The sequence below is a fragment of the Primulina huaijiensis genome, unplaced genomic scaffold (assembly GCF_012295235.1).
Source record: "Primulina huaijiensis isolate GDHJ02 unplaced genomic scaffold, ASM1229523v2 scaffold206406, whole genome shotgun sequence".
Classification (NCBI taxonomy): domain Eukaryota; kingdom Viridiplantae; phylum Streptophyta; class Magnoliopsida; order Lamiales; family Gesneriaceae; genus Primulina; species Primulina huaijiensis.
In genome coordinates, this window is record NW_027354455.1 from 1 (window position 1) to 1,694 (window position 1,694).

Below are 1,694 nucleotides of genomic sequence, written 5' to 3' on the forward strand. Positions count from 1 at the left end.
GGTCAAAGAGGTAAAATATTTAATTTATTATACGGAAGCATGATGAGCTTCTTATATATATTAAAAAAAAAACCGATCATTTGAGTGTTGTATATAGGCTGGAAACCTTGTGAAGCTGCATGTCATGGGGCTATATGCCTCTAAGAACAGGCTCGATAGGTCTAACAATGTCACGTACCATAATTGAAGGAATAAGGGTATTCTTGGAATTTTGAAAATTTGGGGCAGTTAAAACTAAGTTTTAGAGGTATGAGTAGTAAAAAGAAAGTCGAAAAAGAGGATTTGGTATTTTCAAATAAGGTTCCCATTTATATTTATTTGTAATGATTAAATTTTGAATTATATCTTAAAAAAAATAATTCCGCATACAATAAAGAAATTATAATCACATTAATATTATCATGGGAGTAACTTTTTTAAAAAAGTATATAAGAATTAAATGAATATTTATTTAAATTATGACCTCTTTTCATATTTGACGGAAGGATATATGCAATTTAACCGTAAGAATTTAATCGAGCCGACTAAAGCTTGGATAATATAAATATTGACCGGGAGTGCAGTTTTGGGGTCTTAAAAGATATTGTTCAAAACCGAAAGGATTGACCTGCAAGAAACATAAATTTAAGAACCTGTGCACAACACACTTTCTGTTTCGAAGAAGAAGAAGAAGAAGAAGAAGAAGACTTGTCTCTTTCGTTTCTCGTTTCCCCTTTCGCCAGGTAAGATTTTTCCCTATAAATTTTGTTTTCGATTTTCAACATGTCGTTTGTTCACTCGCATGTGCAAATATATGATGTTTTCAATCGTTTAAGCTTCTAAAATCACCATTTCCATGTTCAATTTTTTTTTTTTTTTTTTAATTTTTAATAAAAAGAAAGTTTTGAAGCCGAATACACTACCCCTTTAAAAGACATTTTGTTTTTGGAATGAAATTTTATTTTTTTGTTTTTTTTCCCAAAAACGTTGGGCTGAAACTCCAAGACCTTCGCTCCGCCGCCTCTACAAAGTTTGATGCAAGAAAGCAGTCATATCCCACCGTCTTCCGCTGAAAAGATACCTTTCCAGCTGGATGTTGGTGGATTTCCTATGGATGACGACAATAACACATCCTCCGGAGATACAGGAACTGGAAGATTTGAAGATTTTATGTTTTCGAAAGCAATGAAAGAACGAGGTTGCCAATTGTTGCTCCAGAAACTCCAAGAAAGGAAAGTGGAAGACATCCAAATGATCTTTTCAGAGGTGAAGGATTGCATATGTCAGTTGATGTTTGATCAGTTCGGGAGCGATGTAATTCTAAAGCTTTTCGAGGTGTGCAATGAAGAACAGAAGAACCAGTTGGTTTCTGCGGTTACTGCTGACGCCCTATTGCTAATTTCTGTCTGTATCGACCCTCAAGGGTATGTTTCTCTTTCGAACGAATTAATTTCACGGGGGCCACAACTCCATTTATGATTTTCTCTTTGTAGATCCGAGACCATGCAGAAATTCCTAGGGTTTCCCATGGAACAAAAACAAATCTCTCGTATTATGCGCTTCTTCAAATACTTCGCTGTTCCCCTCGCAAACCACCCGAGTGGTTCTCAAGTTATTGCCGAGTGCTTCAAAATTTTCCCACCCCCTGCGGAAGAAACACAAGTATTTACTGCTGACTGACTTTTATACTTTATTATTTTTTGACTTTACGATAT

At 35.2% G+C, this 1,694-nt stretch overlaps 1 protein-coding gene across 1 annotated transcript; it reads left to right on the forward strand.

The window, feature by feature from the left end:
• The first annotated feature begins 616 nt into the window (after positions 1–616).
• Positions 617–1,659, forward strand: LOC140966444 (pumilio homolog 12-like). The gene is made up of 4 exons (XM_073426729.1): positions 617–722; positions 985–1,009; positions 1,069–1,403; positions 1,473–1,659. The coding sequence occupies exons 3-4, from the start codon at positions 1,090–1,092 to the stop codon at positions 1,657–1,659; spliced, it is 501 nt and encodes a 166-aa protein (XP_073282830.1). The 5' UTR covers positions 617–722; positions 985–1,009; positions 1,069–1,089.
• Positions 1,660–1,694: the final 35 nt, after the last annotated feature.

Excerpts from the sequence above, each read along its gene's own strand:
- LOC140966444 (XM_073426729.1), top strand. The coding sequence starts at position 1,090 with ATGGATGACGACAATAACACATCCTCCGGAGATACAGGAACTGGAAGA. Across the intron at positions 1,404-1,472 it reads GTCTGTATCGACCCTCAAGG|ATCCGAGACCATGCAGAAAT; the intron begins GTATGTTTCTCT and ends TTCTCTTTGTAG.